The 21,929-nt window shown below is 39.6% G+C and overlaps 1 protein-coding gene across 7 annotated transcripts in view; it reads right to left on the reverse strand.

Annotated features, from left to right (window-relative positions):
- RCBTB1 (RCC1 and BTB domain containing protein 1) overlaps positions 1-21,929 on the reverse strand; it is a 24,351-nt gene continuing 2,422 nt past the window's right edge. For 5 of the 7 annotated variants that reach the window (XM_042014238.1, XM_042014239.1, XM_042014241.1 and 2 more), the window contains exons 2-12: positions 17,834-18,004; positions 16,831-16,981; positions 16,261-16,427; positions 13,589-13,747; positions 12,430-12,537; positions 11,336-11,478; positions 8,361-8,551; positions 5,221-5,347; positions 4,606-4,757; positions 3,840-3,970; positions 1-917 (exon numbers count right to left, since the gene is read on the reverse strand). In XM_042014238.1, the coding sequence (XP_041870172.1) occupies positions 777-917; positions 3,840-3,970; positions 4,606-4,757; positions 5,221-5,347; positions 8,361-8,551; positions 11,336-11,478; positions 12,430-12,537; positions 13,589-13,747; positions 16,261-16,427; positions 16,831-16,981; positions 17,834-17,977 (1,614 nt within the window). In that variant the 5' untranslated portion in view covers positions 17,978-18,004 and the 3' untranslated portion in view covers positions 1-776. Of the gene's footprint in view, positions 918-3,839; positions 3,971-4,605; positions 4,758-5,220; positions 5,348-8,360; positions 8,552-11,335; positions 11,479-12,429; positions 12,538-13,588; positions 13,748-16,260; positions 16,428-16,830; positions 16,982-17,004; positions 17,165-17,833; positions 18,005-21,929 lie in introns of those variants that run through there. The other 2 variants (XM_042014243.1, XM_042014244.1) reach the window with 2 other exon arrangements.

A 21,929-nucleotide genomic window follows, 5' to 3' on the forward strand; every position in this document is an offset into this window, starting at 1 on the left:
TACAAAAAAGTGAATTTTATTACATGTAGTTTAAATTTAGACAATAATTAAAAGCAAAACCCCACCCAGCTTTCCCTTCCCCTGCAGAGGGAACCAACGTGATCTGAAGTCACTGAAGAGGGAATTATTTCCATTAAGCATTATAAATATTGCTTGAACAGATTACACAAAGTACACATTACAGCTTATATTAAAATATACCCAAATATAGAGATTTACTTCAAATTAGTTTTCCTAGTAACTCCTTTCTTCAAAGTCACTTGCGTAGGCTTTGAGGATACATTATTTTTGCACACTTGAAGCACTGGATACACTTGGTTAATTACACACAGCAAATGGCCAATTCATTCACAGTCATGCAAATGCAGGAAGAGAGAACAGCACCATTTGCTTCTCTATAATCCCAGGGACTTAATGATTTAAGTGACATCATTCAGTGGCTCAGGTCAGATTATTTTCCAACCCCAAACAGTAAATTGGAAATATGAGCAGGCAGTTCTAGAACTGACATTCCTAGGCTGGAAAGGCAAGTCCAGAACACCAGCCGGAATCCTTTGCACACTGCAGCATTTCCTCTCTGCCTGAAATCTTGAGCTGGTTCCACCATCTGGGTTTGCTAAATGCAAGTGAGTATTTTGCCTGATGTTTTTACAACAGTTCACTCTGAGCACTGGAAACAGGGCCTCTGGTGCACGTAACACTTGCCTTGACCCACACAGTTCTGTTGTGGCTGCAAAAAGAACCCTACAAACATCGTGACTTACGGCCTCATTTTTTCAGTTCTTAAAGGCTCCACATTTACTGGCTTTAGCAATGAATTCCTTTAGCAGGGGACCATCCATTTGCCAAAATGCTGTAGTTTGTGTCACTTCTGTCAAATGATTGACACAAAACTTAAAGCAGAATTCCTCTAAGTCCTAAAGAGGGGGGGAAAAAAAAAAAGTTATTATCTTTGCTTTCAATCACAGAAAATTTCATTGAGGCACAAACGCCTGTTTGTGTTTTATTTTTGCAGCAAATTAGACAAACACACCCAGTGGCTCTCAGTGTTTCCTCCCCAACAGTAACTATGTAAATGCAACAGAAAATAATAATTCTACCCACATATTTCACTATGTAAATGCAGTTACAAGGGGAAGTAACTAAGCTTTCCTTCTCATTATATAGCAGCAGTCACAAAAATCAGCTGTTCTGAGCAATATATATTTTAAGTTCTCTCACTTGAAGAGTTTCATCTGCGTTCACTGACAGCTTTGAAACTCCCAATATAAATAGGAGATCTTGGGGTAATGATGTATAAACCAAGACTGTGGATAAAGAAAATTCAGCTCTTTTGTTCCATAATATAAACTCAAATCTATTTGTAAGGTTGCTTGAGTTCCTTCCTGCGTACAGAAGGGCCCAGCTAGAGCCCTGAAGTTCCATGTCCCCAGGCTCAGTGCACGTGTATCCTGACTGGACAGTTTGTACAGCAAAGATTAGGCAGGTGTTTCTGTGCATTAGAAACAGACTCTTGTTACAAAGTACTTCACAGGTCTCCCAAATGTGATTCAAAAGCAGTACTGGAGCACAGTGCAGCACAGCAATTCTTGCAGAAAGTGAGCTCTGGATATTTGAGTTTACTTGGAAGTGCCTTCCATGTAATAATCAGAAAAGCCTCACAACCATCATTGCACCTGGGTGATGTCAGGCAGAGGATCTCTTAAAGAACACAAGGCACAGTTCTTGTCAGTGTAAGGTTCCCCACAGAACACTTCCCACTCAGATTATTTCCAGCTCCTCCTTTGAGGAGGAAATCTACTCTGTGGTGCAGATCTAAGCTGCTGTAAGGGGGATGCCGCAGCCCTGACAAAAGGGCAACTCCCCACGCTGTTCTCATTTCTTTATTAGATGTTTGTAGGAGACTCTGTATGTGAGAACACACCCTTCCTTGGCTGCTCAGCAGACTGGGCACTGCAGGAAGACATAACAAATTTGCAGAACTCTCTAAGCCCCATGAGGTACAAAAGACTGAATAATATTCATGTTTTCTCTAAAGGTCAATACGGAAAGCTAGAGCAACTGTGTGTGCCAGTGAGAGTTCTTGACACAACAATAATATAAAAATATATCCTGGCCTAAAACCAGGCATTCTGAAGCTGCAGATCTTGACTTGTGTGGCATCTGTGCAACAAAAAAAGACAAGCTCATTAGAACTGAACGCTGATGTTTGTGGGTTTTTTTAAATAACAGAATTAACTAGCATTTTAAAGAAAATTACATCATACATTTTACAATATTTTGCACTGCTTTATTAAAAAATTCATATTCCAAGTCAATGCAACAGAAGCATACAATAAACAGAATTGTAGTATAGTAAGTAACTCTGGAAAACCTAAAGTTCTGTATAAAAAGAAAGGCTGGGTTTCATTTGCAGATGGATGCATTCCCAGCAAACTGTACTAATTACAGACTTAGGTGAATAAAGGCACGAGGTACAGCCAAGGATTATTTTAAAAGCTACAATGAGAAGCCAACCCTGACCTAATTTTAGCCACTTCAGTCAGTCACCAAAAGAAACTGCAGGAGTTTCACATCATGGAGGTATATTAAATTAGTGAATTCTTTTAACTGTTGTCTTCCAGGCACACACCCCCCTGAATGAACTACATCAGCCAAGCAATTCCAAGCCCCCAGCCAGCATTATAGCATGTAAACCCAACAACTTCTTAAAGCCCAACCCCTCAGCATCACCCATTCTCTCCTGGAAGCAGCTTTGAAGCATATGGTTCTAACTTCACTTAGCTAGTGAGGTGCAGGTAAGGCAGAGTAACTGCATTTCTTACAACCCTTACAAGCATAATCAATCACACACAGAAAACCCATCCTGCAAACCATCTTTGGAGGCTAAAATGTGGAAATCTTCCTATTTTTGATGAACTTCTATCAAAGACATCACTATTCACAGTAGATCAGACATTAACACAGCCTTTGGGTGAGATGTATCAAACAAACAACACATTTCAAGGCTCTGAAATAAGTTAGGGCAACCTGCATGCCAGTTGCTGGAAATTAAGTACAAGAAAAAGCAATGAATTGATTTACTGAGTACCAGAAAACTGCTTTATAAGCAGAAGCAAGTTCAAAACCAACCAATTGCAAAGTTGCCAACACAATGCACAGATACCACAAACAGCCAAAGCGAGCCTGGGAATACCTCCCGATTAGTTCCCTAAGCACCATGTTAGTGATCTAGTAGTGAAGTCAGACATTCCACAGTAAGGAGGTTTCGCTCCCTTTTCACACACTGTTCCTCTGTCTTCAACATTTATAAGGCCCATGAAGCAGTTCTTATCCTGACACTTTCACTATCATTCTGTGAAAACTGGAAGTGTATTTGTACCTAACAAAATAAAAAAGCCAAAAAAAACCCACCCCACCAACAAAAACAAATCCCAAATGCACTCAATCCCCAACCTACCACCATGTCATCACACAACAAACAGCCTTACAAATAAGTAACTTAAGGCTTAAAAAGACTGCTTTTCATTATATTACTTTTCTTTTCTTTGTATTTAAACCCTCCCCTTGTTTCAGAGTTAGTGTTTCATCCTCAGAACTATCTGCATACTAGTTCACCTTCCCAGTACTGGGTTACAGGGAAAAACAAAAAAAAAGGAGATACACCTCATGGCAAATACAGTTTTTGTATGTCCAACATTCTCAAATTCTGAAAGTGGCAAATAGTACTTAAATGAAAGTAAGAGAGAGCTTATATGAAAATGTAACCAGCTGCTTTTCTCCACAGTTTAAGTCAGGAAGCAGCCACCCATTTAAGAGATCGAACTTCAGAAGTTTACCTCTGCATCATATCTGACAGCAGCAGAGAGCAATGAAAATGCATTTTCCACAGTAATTCCTCTCTTGATAATGTGCTGACACAGTTTTTTCAGTCTGTTTTCACAGTATGAAGTAGCCAAATCCAAAAGCCCTGCAATTAAAACACCATCGTATCAGTCAGGTGTAAAATGATCTCTGTTCTTTCAACATCAGTTTCTGCTCCTGCGAAACTCTGTATCTCTATAATGTGCTTTTTCCAAGTAGGTTACTATTCAGAAAATGCAGATTACAGGTGACCAAAGGCCTTTTATTACCTCATGCTACACTCCTATTAATCTCTGTAAATATGAAAGCTGTCCTACTGACTTCTATACCTAGAGGCAGGCACCACAACATGAGTAAAAAACTATTATCAAGATATGGGCTTGAATTACAGCTTGCTGTAATTGCTCTGCTGTCCAAGTCCTCCCCATTAGATCTATAGAGATTCTTTGATATTATGCTAAACAGTAATTGACTCAATTTAGTAAAATACACAAGCATTTTCACCCAGAGAAACAGTTTCTCTCCCAGCCTTGACAAAACTCCTCTCAGTTTATTTCTACACATGCACCATTTTTGCTGTAGTTAAGTTTGCTACAACAGCATTTTAAAAACAGCTTAATTAATCACCAGTAAAATGCATTATAGGCTAGACTAGAAGTCATATTTAGTCACTTATTCTACATGCCCTGTCCCAGTTTTTCTGGATGCTGCTTTCTGACACAATTGGACCATCAGCAGTACCTATTGCATCTTCAGGCGGAAGGTCAACGCTGTCCGTGTACAAGTACTCGAGAAAGGCACGATACACAGGGTACGAAAACTGGTCTATTTCTATCACCTCCTTCATATCCTCGTTCCAGTATGACTGGAACATCGTTCTGAAGTGTTCACACCTAGGAGACAGAGACATCATCTGGAACACTATTGCACACACACATGAATGTTACATTCCAGTCCCCCTGAAATACATACTTGGGGCACTCTGCAATACTCACAAATATTTTACCATGCCCCATCAGGGCCAGCAGTCCACATTTTGGTTCCCTAACACTGTAGACTTTGTTATGCATTAAGATTAAATTCTTACTTTGTCCATGCTACAGAAACATCTGTGTATATATTGCAATCAGACCAACTTAACATAATTTATTATCCTGGGAACAACGAACAGGCTCAGTGAATAATGAATGTGGACCACCCCTTTTACAATCACTTCATTTAAAGCTATTATGGATAAATGGATGCTACCTACTACAGGTTTAGGGGTTCCTCCTCCCTCCTTACTTTTTTTGCCCCTTTGATGATATACTAAGGGGTTGTTCTGTACAAACAAGAACTGTGAAACACAACCACTACCTGATTTTCAGAACAGCTTTGTGGACATGGATGTACTTTCCATCCACACGGAACTTCAGGTCTGAGGTTTCCGGGCTGTCAAACTCTTTCTTCAGAGACTCTGCTACTGTTAAAAAGTCTTCATGCTCTACAGAAACAATTTCAAAACAAACGAAACAAGATATTAAAAGCATCTTAAATGGAACACATAACATCATTAACTAAAGCTAGCAGCTCAAACAAGAGCATGTCAAGGAAAACATCTGTGTCAGGGCTCCATTGGCTTAAGCAGCAAAATGGGAAGAATTAATTAATCCAACAGCATTTCCTGCTGGGAAGGGCTGCTCCACAACAGTTACAGGCAGCAGTGGTCAACAGTTCCCATTCCATCCCAGTAGTAGCACAGCACCATGAAAAGTACCTGGAGAACTCCATCTCCATGTGGGCACTACCCATGAGATTCCCAGCCTCCAGGCAGCTCAGTGCTCATGCTGGCTCAGCTCTGCCCCCTGACCTGCACAGTGCTGCTAATGGGAGTCTGCAACACCCCTGAACTCACAGGGAATGTGGGCTGCAGCACTCCAGCCACACTGACACCGTGTGGGCTGGGCCTAAAAAGAAAACAGGTCACTACTTGGTCACCTTTCTGTACTGGCAGACTGGATACAGCCTGCAGGCTGATGAAGTCTTCGCCAGGGCTCATTAACATGAACTATCACTGACAACAATTACTCAGTTTAGGAGTCAGTTATAACACCACAAAATCCAGCAGCAGTGCTGTCGAAGAAGAAAGACAGCAGACACTGTGCTCTTAGTACAACCAAAGACACAAAACCTCAGCAACTTTGGAAGTGGACTAAAACAGAGATAGCACAGCTCCCTCTACTAAGGCCTATGGCACTGGTCCCACAGAGGTCCCACTCTGAGTCTCAAGAAATCATACAAGAGTTGCAGCACAAGTTGTCTAAGGCTTCTGGTAAAGCAAGGCCTATAAAGTTTTAGAAAACCTAATTTAACCCATTATTTTGATGAATCTTAAAAGTGTTTCAAAGCACGTGGCTTCTAAGAAGTGAAACACAGAAAAGAAAAATAAGTGGATTTCCACTAAATGGGATGTAATCTGTCTCCTGTGTCCCACAGGACTGTATATTGTTCATCCATATACAATCAACAAACCACTCTTCACCATTAGGGACACTAAATTATTTCACATTTTAAAAGGAATACTGCTGGAACAAACTACTCAGAACTGACGAGTCACACTTGTGCCACAGATCTTGCACTCCTCTGACTTACCCGAATCACCCACAGAAGCTGCATCTCCTCTGGGCTAGCTAAACCATGCTCCAATCCCTCTCCACTTGCTCATGTGATCTTTTTTTGCTAGGTCATGAGCTTAGCTTAAGCTATGTAGATCGACTTTCACTCCAGATACTTTCAGTCCTGCACAAAGGCTGCAGATTTGTACTTCACCACAGCCAATCCTGACTCGCTGATTCATTTTTTGGCAGAGCCATCATAACTGTAAGTAGGACAATAACCTTTACACAGAGTTAGCTCTCCCTAAGAATACAAAACAACATCAAAAAAATAACATTAAAAAAAAAAAAAAGGAGGGTTTTACTCCTCTACGATTAAAACGTGAGAAAGGAAAACATGCATATGGAAAATGGAGGTTTAAAAATGCCCACAGAATTAATTCTTTTGATTTAAATATTGAGTAAGATTGCCAGAGTAAGCGGGGAAGAATCCCCAAAGGCTAAGAGGCATTAAAGTGCAGGTATAGAGTTCAGACACCTGGCTATACTCAGTCTGGAAATACCTCATAAAAACCTGGAACTTGAAACCAGGAAGACATGTCATTAAACAGCCCACACTATTAGCAAAAGGCAACAGACTGGCCAACCATGAGACCTCCACGAGAGGTGGAGGCAAGAGAGAGTAAGACCAGCACATATTGCAGAGGATTAGAGAACGGAGAAAGTGATGAATGGGATAAAAGCAGACTCAGATTTACTCAGGAGCAGACCGCTCCACGCTAATCCTCTCTCTTTAGTAACTCTACTCAGTTTTCCCCTACAGGTGAGATGCTGTTATCTGGACCTCTACAAATGTGGTAACATGCTAAATGAGAAGTTAACACAGAGGAGCTGGGTTAGGACAAGCCAAATGCAACAGTAAAGTCTGAGAGGCTTTACTGGAGAAAGGTTACTTAGGATGTCATCCATCACTCCCCAAAAACAATTCCATACAGGGATCAACAAAATTAGGGTCTGTTGTCAATACGAAAATAGATTAGATGTCCTAAGAGATCTTGAGAACTGAGGCAACAGATGTAAGATGAAGCCTCCTTTTTTTTTTGAACATGAAAACACCTTCATGTTTCCCAGGAAGTGCAAGCTAAGTGCTTTATATCCTATTTGGGGTCAAATAAGAATTAGCAGCATGTGGATTGAAGAAAATAAAGAAAAAAGGTTTGAGCTTATTTGTTGGACACAGAGACTGCATCCCACAGGGTAATCCAAGGCAGTGTAAGAAGAGAGTTCCAACAGAAAAAGCAATTACGTAAGAGTCTTGTTTTACAGGGATTATTATTTACAAGCCTGTCTGTCTTTGACAAAAGTCAAAATAAACAGACTTGAGACAAATCATCTCACAAAATGAAAACTTGGAATTCTGTTACTTTCAAAACATGAAACATAGGGGAGAGATTTGTTCCTTCATAGTCATATTAGAAGGGCCGATACTAATGAGGGGAAGCTAGAGATGACACTTAAAATCCAAAGTTGTTAGATACCAAAAAAACAAGCCTCAGGAGCAGTCTTCCAAGCAGGAATAGTTTTAAGAGGAAAAAAAACCCAAAGTTTTGTTAAATGACTCAGGATTCCTTCCTGGACCTGAGCTGGAGTTGAAACAACACAAATGTAAGAAATACAAAATATTCATCGTGCAATGTTAAAACAGTGTTTGTTTTGGATGTACACTGGCCAACAACCTTGTTAACCCTATCCTGGATCCTCAGCTGCTGAAATAGACTGTTTTCTTCAGAAGCAAAAAACAACTAGCTGCTGACCCTCCCTGGAACAGAGGCCTGCCAGGGAAGCAATATCCTGTGCTAATCACTACCAATGGACACAGGGATTGTGGGAGCTGGAGCTCACCTACGGAGAGCAGGCGCCACATGACGGCGGGGGTGGCGAAGCAGGCGAACACATCGTCAGTGCAGGCAAAGTGGGTGAGGTGGGGGAAGGTCACGGACTGGCCCCGGCACTGGCCCCACATGTACACCTGGCCACTCTGTGTCTTGGCAGCCGACGTGTGCGCAGAGTGGCAGGCTGCGATCTCCACAACCCTGCGGACACAAGAAATCCGGTAAGACGCTCGCAGTAGGGAATCCAGTGACTTTCCAAAGGCCTCACCAAAATAACAGCCAATCAAACTATGCATCAACATTCCTGGACCTGGGTTTTTGTCCTGCTGAAATGTTATACTGCTTGAACAGGTATTACAAAAGTCCACAGTGACATTTTCAGACTGCTTGTAGATTTTATTGTAATCAGATTTTGCTTTAACTATGTCATTCTCATCAGCTGACATTCCTCATATTTTTTCATAGCCATGGAAGAAGGGAGGAAGAAAAAACAAGTTTTGTTTTTCCCTTTTAAAACCAACACACATCAGAAACTTATTCTCAAGAAGAAATTTCTTCTACTCCCTTTTGATTTTTGTAGGTTGACAGAGATCTGACCCACTGCCTCTACTTCAGACTTCTTATTTTGCTGTTAAGTTTACTTTCCTCAAAACTGAAACCCAACATGAAACACAGACTGCTTCATTTGAGGGGAATGAAGCCTTTAAGAGCTATGGTTGTTTTTTAAATAAAGTCTACATAGTCCTTTCACGCACCTCACACAGTTTTTTAAAACACTAAAGCTGCTGATGTTCACTTATCTATCCTGTTCTTCTGTTGCTCAGGCAATCCCTAGATTCTTATCTGAAACATTGCAAGAACTGAGAAGAAACACAATTCCAATTAAAACACCACAAAGACATTGCCAGAGTTTCTGTGAATGTGATAAGCAAAACAGGGATGTTCCCGTGTTCAAAATAAAAGCTATGCTTTCCTGTTTTTTCTCTGTGGTAAAAACACATCAGAGGATTTCACGCTTTTTTGCCAGACACATCAACCAGGACAAACCAGTAGCTTTCCAAGCAGTCTAAGAATACACATACAAAAATGTGTGTTCCTCTACAGAACAATATCCATGAAGAGTTAGATTTTTAGGCCAAAAAAAAACCCAACCAAACTTTTCAGCACAAAGTTCATATTTTAAGTGCAAAAATTTTTTCAAGATGAAACTCAAAGAATCTACATCACTTTCATGGTATGTATTCATAATTTCTGGCAGAAAACTGATTGGGTGCTTTACACTATTATCAACTTATGAACTTCTATGCAACATCTCTACAAGAGGCATCACAGAGTATTTGTTTTAGGGACAACTTACTTTTTATCACAGCTATCAAGCTAAACTACTTCCTTCTCCAAACTTTCTTTCCTTGGCAGAACAGTTGTTTTTTTTTACAGACTATACTATACTTCAGCAGTACAGCAGAACATGTCCTATAAACATACATATGGTACACAAACATACACTTACAGTACGTGTACAGGGTAACATGTTAAGCATGCACTTAACACCAAAATTCAGGAAGCTGACCTTCACGGCTGTTCCTCCCAGCTAACACAAAATAAAGTCTAAACATTCCTAACATGCTGTCTCTACAATATTTTTCACAACACCACCAAATGAAGCCTCCTAAGTAACTGTTGCTAGCATTAAATATAAATGACAAAATAATTACATAAACTAAAAGATCAGGAGCAGCAATAATGTACTGCATGGGAAATGACAGCTCACCCACTTTTAGCACCATTTCCAAGGGAGCCAAGTCAAGCAAGATGAGCAAGTTCAAGTGACTTATCTCTCCCTTAGATTCCAAGCAGAAGTTCTATGGTATTTTCTCCCTCCTTCAGCCACTGAACAAATGCTGGTTTTATTATAACCCCATGCTTGAGTTCACATACAGTTCTAAATGCAACAGTTCCCCTTAGTTCACTCGTGAAATAAATCACTAACAAAACAAAGTTGATCTATCTGCAAACATACACATTTCTCTTTCACAGCTTTTTAAATAATATTTCATTTTGCCTTGCTAGTGTCAGTTCCTTCATAGACAAACTGGCCCCACCTCAGTGGTTTTTATTGTGATAGTTCCTTTCTTCTTCCCCCCACCCCCTTTTTTGACATCTTAAACATTCTTAGTACTGTGAAGCTTTTAAATTAATGCTCAGTGGGAGAAACAACAAAAAAATAGGAATGACTTTCCAGATGGAAGAGAAAAACCAAGCAGAAGTGTTTCCCAGTTAAGAGGAGATTGCAAATTAAGAGATCTATAGACCAAGACAAGGCACATTAATCTGCATGTATACACAAGGGCCCAGAGAATGGGACTGAGGTCCACATTTGTAGGTAAGCAGCAAAAGAGCTATCCCCAAATATGAGGATGATGAAAGGGTGATGAAAGAGGATTTACAAGGGTTAATTTCTTTCTTTTATGAGTCCAGGAAACTAAAAAACTACTAACTGGTACGAGCAATAAAAATGGGTACTAACTGTCAGCTCAAGCAACCTTGCAAATTGAGTTCTGTTTTCATGGTGGACCATTTTCAACCTTTCAAAAATTGTTTTTCCTCACATGTCACTTCTTGCAAAGGTGGTGCTTCCTTTCTCCCCACTTTTTCTTTTTTTTTTTAGTGTAGGCCACAATTCATGGCTTGCTTTATTGATTTCACAGCTCCAATTTTAAGCAAAGGAACCATATACAGAATAGCATAACACTTATTCATTCATTATCAGGTAAATGCAAAGTGTGTTTGTGTTCAATAACCATTACAGACAGCAAAAAGCACTCAGTCTACTGTAAACAGTAAGTTACCATCCTTTCCCATGTTTTTAACATTAGCAATAGAAAAACAATCCACCAAGCCCTACACATGCATGCTTCGAGTGCTAGAGACTGCATAACACATGCTCAGACTTTATCAATCCAGGAACAGATTCAGCAAGATTACCTTTCTTTTTCCATCATGATCTGCACTGGGCTGAGCTGGTTACTTTTATTGCCAGTCCCCAGCTGCCCGTAAGTGTTAGCTCCCCAGGCATAGAGCAAGCCCTCATCTGTTAGTGCTAGAGTGTGTGCATAGCCACAGGCAATCTGTAAGTAAATGTATAAAGCGTTACTCCTGAACCAAACACAGATGAGAAACAAAATATTGCACACATTACCTTCCACTAGTTCACGGTAAGTATCTCAGGCATTCTTCACTCGGCACTACAATGTGTTATTTCTCAGTCCTTACAGCTAACACAAAGTAAGTTAGCTGTAGGTACTGGAGGAGTCCCAGCTTCATTAATTTAATCGGCCACTCCCAAGTAATTTACCGCACACTAGACAAGTCTCCCTAGACGCTACCTACTTTCTTTTCACATGAACACTGAACTTCTCCATCACATCTTGCAATACTCTGAAAGTACTTCAGAGCTGGATTATTCTCAATACTGTACAGTATGAGTACGCTGTAATGAGGAGAACTGCAGTTCAACAGCCAACAACCCTTCAACCCAAGTTATCACATGCAACTCTACAGAGAGCCTTACTTTTTAAAAACCCAGGAAATCCCAAATTTTACTTTGATTCTTTAGCTACAAATATAACCCCAACCAAAATCCAAACCAAACTAAACCCAACCACCAAACAATCAAACCCATCCCCATGACTCTTATCTTTCCTCTCCCCTTGCTTCTAAAAGAACTTCTAATCAGAACACTAGACTTAGAATACTTAGTAGAACCAATTTGAACATCTGATTTGCCTTTATTTCTTGTGACTAATCTATTTCATCCAGCTTCGTAACAAAAATGCAATTTGTATCCAAACAGTAATTTACAATAGTTATAGCAGCTAACTTTAAATCTTCCCAAGTATTTACCAAAGCAAGGATTTTACAGCTGACTGGCATTTATATAAGCAAAATGCAATTCCTAGGAGCTAAAAAAAATTCAGCATGGGAACAGTGAAATCTAGCAGCAGGTATAATATTCCAAAGAGAGGGTTCCAGCAGAAGCTAGCAGCAGGAATACACTTCCATTTCCACGCTGGGCATACCTGGAGCACACACACGCTGTGCAGCGCTGCCACTCTGCACGGCGTCAGCTGATTGCCGTTGTTTCCCAGGCCGAGCTGACCATTGCCATTGTAACCCCAGCCATAAACCTGAGTGCATGAGGAAAACAAAATTAAGCCACTCTTCTCCAGAAGTACAGAGCATTTAAGACTTCAAGCACAAGCCAAGTACTTACTATTAAAAAATTGTAAGCTATTTGAAGAGCAATACAGAGAAGGTTAAAAGATACTAAGTAAAATGCAATGACTTACTGCACTCAACTTTTCTGCCCTGCATTGACCTTTTAAAGAAGCTAAAAAAAAGTGTCTTTGATGCACTAGGAATTCTGCAAGAAACTTACACTACACCAAAATCTCTCCCATAGCATCAACACTTACTTTCCCTTTTTTTTTTGAAGATAACATGAAATTAGTTATTCTGATAAGCTCATCAGTTTAAATGGAAGTCCCCAGTTTAATTTTTCCCTTAGTTTTGTTACAGTGGACACACCATGACGTATGTACAATGAAAGCTCATCTCAACCTCAGGGACTTTACAGTCCTCCCACTTATGAGGAGATGCTATACTGGGTTTGGTGAAATGCAGTAAAATTGAAGTTACAGTTCATACCTAAAAGCAAGACAGCACCATAAACTTATGTCAAATGGAACAGTAGCACAATGGGAGGGTAATGGTCAAAAGTATGCTTTGGGTTTGTTGCTGGTAATTAAGCAATGTGTTTAAAAAACAGAATCAACCAACATATCCTTGCAGAAAAGTTAACTGTTTAACTGTGCATGTTTTACAGAAATAAACTGAGACTAATTTAACAAATTAAGAGATTTTAACATTATTTATGTTAAATAATCTCTTGTAAAATGAAGACAGACATGGTTAATACAACTGGTCAAATTCTTGCAGTTGCAGACTCAGTAAGAATTGTATTCCAATACAGTCTTTGCCATAAGAAGAAATGTTTAAAGACTGCATCTCCAGTTACTTGCAGTGTTTTCCTTCAGCTGGCCTCACAGAAGTTGTCAGGGTAACTGTCTATACAGCCCTAGCCTGAGCACTCCCTGTCAGCATTTCTCCATATTCAGACACCAGCTTGGTAGGTTCAGGTAACAGAGAATGAGGGTATGCAGCAGCAGGAGCACTTACCTCACCGTTGTTTACTACGGCCATGGAGGAGGTCTGGCCACAAGCAATGCCAACTACAAATTTACCCTGCAAGCAGTTGGAAACTCTGCGAGGAGTTGGCTGGTTGGCTGTAGATCCAGATCCAACTTGACCACAGTTATTGTAGCCCCAAGCATACAGCTGTCCATAAAAACACACAAAACCACACAGTTTAAGCCTTAATAATAGTAACAATAGCAATAGATAATATTCCCATAGTCAGCATCAGATTGGGTAAACTATCCTAATTAACAAGCTAAAATGCTTGAAATTCATTTTCAACAGATGAAAATTATACACAGCATTAGGACTGATCTAGCAAATATGAATATAGCACCTTTTCCAGTTTATTGCATCAGAATGAGAGTATCTGACTAAAACAGAAAAAAAAAGGAACATATTTCCATATTAAATACAAGTCAGAGTGTAAGACAAAGAGCATAGTGACTGTCTTTATAATTTCATGATGTTGGGAAAAGGAATGCAAGCTGGAATGTCATTTGTTTCCCAGACATACTTTAACCCCCCAGTTTAGAGCTTTATAGTTTTCTTCATAGAACTCTAAACCAGGTTACTGCTGGACATTCAGCATACTTCTTTCACATCTTTCAAGAGCTGTGAAAGAACAGGTTTTTGTCAGCCCATGTTTCACAGTAGCTAAATTATCTCATACATCAGCATTAACAAAGAACCCACAATTTCTGTCAGTTTAAAGTTTCCAGTGGCAAACTAGTACTAATACAAGCAAAAATATTAGTTCCTTTTATCTGAAAGTCAGGAATACAGGGAAGCAGTATGCTATTAAAAAATACTTATAACTTTGTGTTTTCAGTGCCTCCAATTTTTATTACATGCATACATGTCCACAGCTTGGCATAAAACTGTTTCTGATGGTTCATTCTCTGGTGCTTCACCCAGTTCAAGAGTTTGCTGTCTTAGAAACACATGCTTGGCAGTACAAGCACACTGACAGGTACCCTCATGAGAAGACTGCACATCCTTTGGTGCTAGAAGCTGCCTGTTTACTGCAACACCAAAACAAGAGTCACTAAAAATCATTAAAAACAAACACCTCGATCAGCACCAAAAAAAAAACCTCAACCCACCAAAGACAAGAACAAAAGACCCTCCACCAACACAACTCATTTACAATGAATAATATGAACAAAAGGAAGAATCAGTTCTTTGCTTTTTGTTACTTCTAACTGCTGGATCTTTGATTCCTACTGAATATTTGAAGATGCTTTATAAAATAATTTCAGTAACAGAAAATATTTAGGTAGAGAATCTCAGAAGGTAGATCAAAATGCCAAAGGACATGCCAGAGAAGCATGAATGTCTGCATTCCTTTAATTCTATCATTAAAATACTTCTTTTTAAAATTTGCACTGCATTAAAACTGCACTGAACCATACAAACCAAATACGCCAGGTATTTCCACAAATACTTCCAACTTCAATGTCCCCCTGAGGCTTCAGGTATATCAGGTCACGAGGGGGTTGGCAGCCAAATCTTTCTGTAAATAAAGCTGCTTAACACATTTTGGTGCTTTCAGTGCACTCAATTCTGGTAAAAGCTCAGCACACAAACAAACCAAGTTAAAGTATATTAACAAGCCACACTGGCAAGCAAGCTGAAAGTATCAACTCCATGGTCAACACAAAGAAATTTCCCTACTTCCACTGAGATTTCAAGCATGTCACATTTATGACAAGAGACAGCACGGCCTTCACAGGCAGCTACCACACAGCAGCTGGCACCTCTGTTGTAAGCAATGCGTGATTGCCCTCTCCTTCCTGCACGCTCACCAGATTTTTTAGTTTAACCAAGTCAAACATGACAGCACAAAATCTTCCATAAGTGTAGGCTCTTCTTTCAGATAAAATACAGACCATTTAACCCAAGCTCTCTTTCCTACCCTTAAAATATTTTGTTGCACTGTTATTCCATACTGGCCCACAACAGACATGCTCAGATTATCAGGATGGAAAGAATTGTAGTTTCCCTTTTCATTGTTAAAAGGTTTTAAAATTAGAGCTTTTCTTTTGTTAGTGCACAGCTGAAACCAGATTTTCCACTGTGCATACATGGGTCAAATCTGCATAACTGGAAACTAATTGTGTCTCTCATGACACGTAGCCTGAAGCCACATAGCATGAAGCTACACACCAAGGTATTCAGAGGTGTGCAGAGCAACATTCTTTTGCAGTACCAGTGTGGAAATGCAAGACATTTCTACAAGAAACAGGCTAAATTCTAATCCAATAAATACAAACTCAACACACCCCCTAACAGACCTGCAAGCAAGTAAGTTACATTTTGCACCTCACAAACCATTCTTTCACCTGTAAGTGGCACATCTTTCTAGTGTCACTCCTGTGAGAGACACAAAAGTTTACTAAGCTTTATTTCCCTTGGTTTTGGGGTTGCCTTTTTTTTTTGCAGAGGGGCTTATTAATTTGTTTTTTGGGGTTTTTTTTTTTAGTTGTTTTCAAGTCTGCTCTGAAGAAAAGGACACCCTAGTTTGAGGCAGCAGGAGAAAAGGTTATGTTTGTAATTACACTGTAGAAACAGAGAGAAGTTCAAACTGCAAGGTCACCTCCACTGTTCACTTCAACAAGGAGATTAAGAGATTTGAACAGGTTTCAACTTACATCCCCATCCAATGAGAGCGCCATGGAATGATGAGAGCCACAAGCTACTTCCACCACTTTCTTTATTAAGAGATTTGTGCAAACTTGAACAGGAGTAATGCCCTGATTGGTTGTGCCATTTCCAAGTTGGCTGTAACCATTATGTCCCCAAGCATACACTTCACCATCTGCAAAAATATTTGTGATGAAAACCACTAAAAATTCCAGGAAAATTGAGACAGAATTCCAAGACATTAGCAAATACCAACATGAAAATGAAAGGATGTTAACAAAAAGGGAAACTATTACAAGAATCATCTGTACACTAAAACATTATATACTATGTTTTATATTCATGTATCACAGCATAACCTCTAGACTGTGGAAATATGTGGGAGTGCTTCAACATAATGGAAATGGAAACTTTACCTATTACAAAACCCATTTGCTTCCACTTAAGACCAACAAGAACCTCTTAGTGTACATTAGCAACTTAACTTAATACAGTTACATCTTAATCCATTCCTGTTAAATGGAAGTGGAACTTAAAATCTCTAACTTATGTTTCTATACTAATTGTTGATTTTCTACCTTCAGTACAAAGAACAACATGGGGTCCACTTCCGTAACTGAGACTGGAGATCTTCTTTCCACATAAGGCTTCTAATTTCTTTGGTACTATTGTGCTCTGATTATCTCCAGTTCCCAAACAATTACTGCAATTCAGTCCAAAAACAAATACCTGAAAAACAAAGGCATACTCACTTCAGATGATTTATACTCAGGTATGCACAGATGTGTAATTAACTAGGGACAGAGTTTCATCTTGGACCTCCACGGGCCAGAGACTTCCCGCACAGAAATTAACAACCCCAAGAGTCAGCACAAGGGCAGTTTGGATGTTAACTGATGAGTCTGAATTATTCCAATTCATACAGTCCTGGAAGTTAGGCTTTTTATTTTCAGGAACTGCACCATAAAAAGTCTGAAACTGTGAAAAGCGGAAGACACCACCTTCTTTTAAAAGCAGTTTGTAAATAGCAAATAAAGCATAAGCATGTAAAGAGCTATACTGTGGGAGGCTCATCCTACAGGCACTACTGACAGGACTTAGGGGAAGAAAAATCCTTCTCTACCCAGTCGTATGAGAAACCTTCCCATTAATACATCCCAGAACACCTGGCTTGTTTTCTTTCAGCAGCACTGTGCTAACTCATAATGAGTTTCTGAATCATTAAAATCTACAGATAATCTTCCACTGTATTTTTTACTTAGCAAGCCATAACCTCATTTTCTATCTTTGTATCTGTGTGTTTGCACTTAACTTCAAGCTACCACAACTTCTTTTAAATTCTTCCTGTCTTCAAACGTGCATGTAATCCAACCTGGCCTTTGCCATTTGAAAGTTTTCTAAATAGTCCATCTATACCGTCCTCACACAAAACTTTAAAAAAAAAAAAAAAAATCAAACATTACATCCACCATGTTTTGGAAACCACAAATTTCACATAATGCTTTTGAGAAGCTATTAATCTACAAATATTCTGAAAACAGCTAATTGTGGAGCATGCACCCAGCTCGATGCCAGGCTCACCTCATCATTGTGCGTGATGTAAATGGCTTCGTTGGCTGACGTTCCGAACACACACGCTTTCCGAATGGAAGCAATCTCTTGGGGGGACAGTAAGGTAAATATTGGCCACTTGCCTACATCCACCATGATGCTGCTGTGTGTCATGACGCTTCTACAAGCAAGAGGACATTGCTGTAACAAAAAAAACCAAAAAATCAAAAAGCTTATTAAAAAGCGTATTTTGCACTTTCATCAACAGACAGTAAGGTAAATTCCTTTATGTGGAGGAAAAAAAAAGACATGTAGCTCTGAAAGTAAACATTCTATTCTGTATGAAACATGTAATTGTAGTTCCATGTATTTAGGTGAACAAATAGCTAGCCACTGGAAAAACAGACCTTTTCTTAACAGGGTATTTAAGTAAACTATATCCAATGCAGCCGAACAGCTGCTCTTTTACAAGCAAACTAATTAAAAATTTGTGACCTAGGAAATAACCACTGGTGGCAGAGTGGCATTCTGAGGGCGTTTTCAAAGGGAATTGCAATTCCAATTCCAATTTATAAAATTTTCACTTGTGAATTTTTTTGTAGCCTTATAAGTTACATATGCCATGCAAGCAAGCAGTTGATACGTATGTGAAACATGCAAAGAAAAATAAGGCTGGGGCTGTTGTGAACATGACCCAAATCTGCCATCTCTTGTGTAATCAAAAGCTATTATGGTCAAAAAATATTTGTGAGAGACTCAGAAAGTATGAGCTTGTGCAATTGGGCAGTGAAACATATCAGAGAAATGTAATTAAGTAAAATTGCCATAATCTGTTACTTAGAAACAAAGTGGATCACATTAAAAGCTGGAAACATGGCTGGGTATAGAGACGTTTGCCAATGAACACAGATGTATACAGTCCATCCTTCTCCAGCACTCCCTCTTCCCAGTCTCCTCAGGGCAACTGCAGCATGCTGCTCAAGAGCAAAGCTGACAGCACTAACATCCAGAGCTTATCTAGGCATTCAGCCCTGCACAGAACATCGCTCACACCCTGAAGGGACTCTGCCACTTACAATCTATGACCCATGCCCGGGGGTATCAGCAAGTTCTGTGAAATGTGGAGAGCATTAGGTGAAGAATTCCACAGAATGTCAGTGACAAGACAAATCATCATAAAACAGTAAAAACCAAAAAGGTAGGGAATCATTCCAGGGGTAAGAATTGTGGTCTCCACCCAGATGCTATCCTCTCATCAACACTTAACTCTTTCCTTTTCATTTGTTTGCTTCAGTGTAACCCAATCCCCCTGTTCTCTGCTGCTTCCAAGTCAGGCTGCTTCTTGATGATGCCTGGGTATCAGATATGGGTAACAGTGAGAACACAAGACAGGCTCTTTGTTCCTCTGATGCTTGGTTCTCAAAACTGTGCTGGCAACCAAGGCTTGGCTTCAGAAAGCCATTTAACAACAGTCAACTGTTATTCAGCGCAGATGTTTCTCGGAAGAAGGGGGTTTAAAAAAAGTAATAATAGTAATAAAAAAAATAAGTCTGAGAAACACTGAGGTCACAGTGGAATTATGTCCACAAAAAAAGCCCTAACACAAACAAAACCCAGGCAGGGTTGCTTCCTTATCAGATTTCATAACCTTGATCCAACAAACCCAGCTCTGCTCTACAGGCACCTCTCTTACTAAGAGCCTGACTTAACTCTGCATTTCACATTTGAAGCAGGTCTTAAAAACACCTGAAATCTCCAGATGGCAAATTCATAATCAATTTATTTGTAGAACAGCTTTTTTTTTTAGGTCTACCTGATGCCAAGGCACAGCAGATTCTACACAGCTAAACAGGTTTGGATGCATTTAAGCCTTCTTAATTTCTAGTCCAGTTACAAGCACAGGCTAATTTAGCTGCTAAGATTTGTTACCTCACCTTGGCAAATCTTTTAACATATGACACTATCAATCAATTAAAACAAGGCAGCAATGACTTGCTCTTTTGAGCAGACCAAGTAAGTGTCCCTTCTGACTTCACCTATTTAACTTGCCTCATATAATATACAACTGCCAAAGCACAAATGTGTCAACCTGGATATTAAGAAAACTATTTACTTCACTGAAGTAATTTTCAACATATCCTGTGAAGTTAAGACATGAAGACAACATGTTATTTTGCTAGAGAATATCCTGGCAAATTGACAAGTTTTACAGCACCCAGAAAACCTATTCTACTCTAAAAGTAACGAATTTAAAATGTGCTACCTTATCTCTCCCTTCCTGATCTATGCACTAGGTCTCTAACCCATTTGACTTCTTTTCTGCTCTGTATGACTCAGTTAATCACTGCTCTTTGACAAAACCTTTCCAAGCACTTCCAAAACTTATGCAACTTACACTGCACTCCCTGCACCTCACAGCTCAACCTGACATCTTGTCAGAAAAATACCGGTAGATAAAAGCCTTCAAGCACATGAGACTTCCCAAACTGGAGATATGAGCAACAAACTCCGTCCACAGGTGAAGACCCTTATAATTGTTAACAGGTGTTAACATCACTTTATCCAAAACAACGTTGTATATTTTCAGCCATTTCAACTGTTACTACAATTCTACACTTATTTCAGAGGTTTTCCTCAAAAGGGTCTTAAGGACAACTCATCTGCCACTGGCAAGTTCATTTCTTTAATAAATCTCAATCCTAAAGTCTGTCGAGGTTTACCAGCCACAAGGATCACAAAAATCCTTAAACCAAACAAATAACAAAAAAACCCTCTCTTGTCTTTTATGTAATATGTACTGTTTCTCCTCAAAGACACACTTTTCCCCTCCTCTTGAAATATTAACTACTGTCCTTAGATTCTGCCATTTGCTGGAGTACCTATCATTGGCTTTCAACATTTCTACAGCAGTCACAGCAGCTACTTTTCTTTATCCTTTTGTCTAAAGAGGGAGAAATTACACACAAACCTCGAAGTTCTGGGCTTAATACACTGACAACTGTTTTTTAACTGTAACTGTTCATAGAAAGCTGATTTAACTACTTATTCTTCTAATTTTCCACAGAAAAGAAATGCTCGACCTAAGTAGAAACACCATCTTCTTTCTCTCTAAAGACAGATTCTTTAATAACCCCAGCCAATTTCCTAGTTTTCCATTAGAAGTTCTGGCACTCACAGGAAGGAAAAAAAAAGTCTACAGTGAGAAAAAAGTATTTGAGGAATCTATTTTTAAATACAGGATTAAATGGAGGTGTCAGTAAAGTAACTCAGTTATCAAAACTGAAACCAAACTGGTTCTGGCATCCTGTAAGACACACTGCACACTTTCCGAAAGAGCAGATGCTCTGTGATACCACGATACCTCACACCAATCACACTCGTGTTTCATCCCTGCGCAACATCTGCCTGAATCTGGGGGGACAGGCACATGCAGAGCTTCTTCTGGGCAAGTCCTTGCTATGAAAGGCTGATGATCCAGGAGACTCCAGGCAAGCAGTAGCACAGAAAAACCCAGCGTCCTTCACTCACCCTTCCTGCAGCACATCAGTCCCAGACCTAAGGTTATTTACTTTTCCTGACAGGACTCTGCTATAGCACACACTGTGCAAGGGCTGCACCTCACCTGAGAAGTAACTTTGTAAGAGCAAATGTACCAGATGGAGCCCCAAGTAATCAAGGTATTTTAATCTGCATGCTAATGGCTCTCTCAATGTATTAGCTCTCAATCTATTCTTCAGATTCTGTGTGCAACAAGGCAGCAGCAGCTCTGAGGAGTATCTGTCATATATCAACACACAGCTCTAAAGTTAATTGCAATTAAAAGCCTTATGAGCATAAAACCCCTGAGCTTAAACTGGGTGCTCTAGTTGCTTTTAAAAACACTGTATGCCACCTCTTAACTGTTAATTTCTGCTGCATGATGCAGAGATAAACAATTATACAACACAAAGCTTTATTTCTGCTGCAAAATCAACCAGCAGAGGGAGTTTACATCAACACCACCTCTTTCACCGCTGTGACATCTCCGAAATGATCCAATAACCTCAGTGTCCAAACAGGAACAGAAACAGAGATTACTGCCTGAATTTCACTTAGGCTAAAAATAAGCAAGAAAAGGGCGACTTGT

Source organism: Corvus kubaryi, unplaced genomic scaffold, assembly GCF_017639235.1.
Source record: "Corvus kubaryi isolate FWS band 111438036 unplaced genomic scaffold, C.kubaryi_AGA036_p1.0 split1-65, whole genome shotgun sequence".
NCBI lineage: Eukaryota > Metazoa > Chordata > Aves > Passeriformes > Corvidae > Corvus > Corvus kubaryi.